General features: G+C 50.7%; 1 protein-coding gene across 1 annotated transcript in view; it reads right to left on the bottom strand.

Moving 5' to 3' along the window:
* Nucleotides 1-1524, bottom strand: part of DSCC1 (DNA replication and sister chromatid cohesion 1) — a 21809-nt gene extending 20285 nt beyond the window's left edge. The window contains exon 1 of the mRNA XM_017847597.1: nt 1207-1524. Coding sequence (XP_017703086.1) covers nt 1207-1388 — 182 coding nt within the window. The 5' untranslated portion in view covers nt 1389-1524. The remainder of the gene's footprint in view (nt 1-1206) is intronic.
* Nucleotides 1525-1725: the final 201 nt, after the last annotated feature.

Below are 1725 nucleotides of genomic sequence, written 5' to 3'. Positions count from 1 at the left end.
CAAAAAAAAAAAAAAGAAAGAAAGAAACTAGAAATAGCAGACTGTGTATTTATTTTTGACTAAGTCTTCATTTAAGTGAAAAGAATAAAAGGTTTTTTAGATTCCCAGTGCTAATAAATACTTAATAGGCCCAAATACCTAGTCTTTAACATGTATTTGTCTAACTGCACCACCCCCACTTTGAAATATTTTGTTTATACCATCCCTCCCTACACCCCAAAATTAAAAACACACGTTTCCAGGGCCTTTGTTTGTTTGTTTTTGTCAGCTGGATTAACTAGAACTGGACCGAGAGAAAACCCTCACACCTGAGTTCCTTTCGCAACTCTCCACCAACTGAGCTGGGATAGAAACAGATGAGTGAAGTTCTTTCAGTTCCCTTAAAGGTACTTTGAGGTATATAGTAAGTATCTGAAGAATGGCCAGTTTACTCTAATACTCTTTGGTGGGCAAAGTTTGAAAATTGAAAGACAGCCTAAAGGATTCCATTAAGAAAAAAGAGAAAAAATAGCCTAATAAAATATAGGTGTCGGAGGACCAATTGTGCAGAAGAGAATCAAGCTGGAGCTTCCTATTTTGCAGGAGTTGGGACTGCACAGGGTGGAGGGATACAACGATTCTCTAGACTTCTCAAGACTGCTTTAAAAAAACTACCTCAACTTCGACTTTTAATCAATGATCTTGCAGCAACTTTGTTTCTGACCTGGAATTAGAAACAGCTTCAGATCCCTACTGAGTAAGTTTGCTTTGGGGTGGGTTGGGGTCTCGCCCAATTACCAAGTCTGTAAGCTGATTCCCAACACTTCCTATCTGTCGTCTGAGTAAAATAAATATAAGTGGAAGGCAAGAATTCTATAAATATTGGCTATCACCACTGTATTTTAAGGTAGAATGATCGGTGTCCTGTAGAGTCCCTGTAATCACCGGTAACTCTTCAGAAACTTCACTGAGGTTGTATTAGTATTTCCTGACCTGCTTTCGCTGACACACGCCTCCAAAGTCAGCTGGACCAGTGCTACTCATCACCGCAGTGCAGCTAACTGGACTACCCACCGGAGGCGTGGACTCCTCGGGAACAGGCAGCTTGCTATGAGCCCCCCCGCCAAGTCAGTGCATCTCTCTGGCCGTTTCCTCATCCCGAGTTTCCCCGATTAGAAAATAACGTGGCCGGCTCGAGGCTGGGGGCGTGGCGTGTCTAGGGCTCACCTCTGCCCATCCTCCAGCTGCTGGCACAGTGTGGGCTCCAGCTCCAGCAGGCAGAAGTCGCCGGCGGCAGCGCCGCTGGCCCCCGGGCCGAAGCCCAGGCAGTGCACCGCTGGCAGCAGTTCGGCCGCATTCAGCTTGGCGATCTGCAGCGTCGCATCCACCTCCTCGCGGGTCCTCTTCATCGCAGCGCCGGGTCTAGGAGTCCCGCCGCGCCCGGGTGGCGGCGGGCTTGGCAGGCAAGAAATAAGTTCCCAAGCAGCGGGACGCTAGGAAACCTGAACGTTTAGAAAGCGCGCCAAAGCGGCAGTGGGCGTGTTTCCGGGGCGGAGCGCGCTGCGGGCACGCCCTCGGGAAGGCCTGCAAGCTCCTGGGTGCGTGAGCCCCTCCGTGCCCCACGCGGTACCGCGACTGCAGGAAGGAAACGCGGCTTCCCGGGGGACGGTCTCGGCGGAAGCTCGCAGGGCAGAGCTGCGACCCGGCAGGTTGGGACACGGATCCCTCGCCCACCCTTTCCGCTGT

This window comes from Rhinopithecus bieti, unplaced genomic scaffold (genome assembly GCF_001698545.2).
Source record: "Rhinopithecus bieti isolate Rb0 unplaced genomic scaffold, ASM169854v2 scaffold_28066, whole genome shotgun sequence".
Classification (NCBI taxonomy): domain Eukaryota; kingdom Metazoa; phylum Chordata; class Mammalia; order Primates; family Cercopithecidae; genus Rhinopithecus; species Rhinopithecus bieti.
Note: the sequence above shows the minus strand (reverse complement) of the source record. Positions and strands in the feature narration are given on the sequence as shown.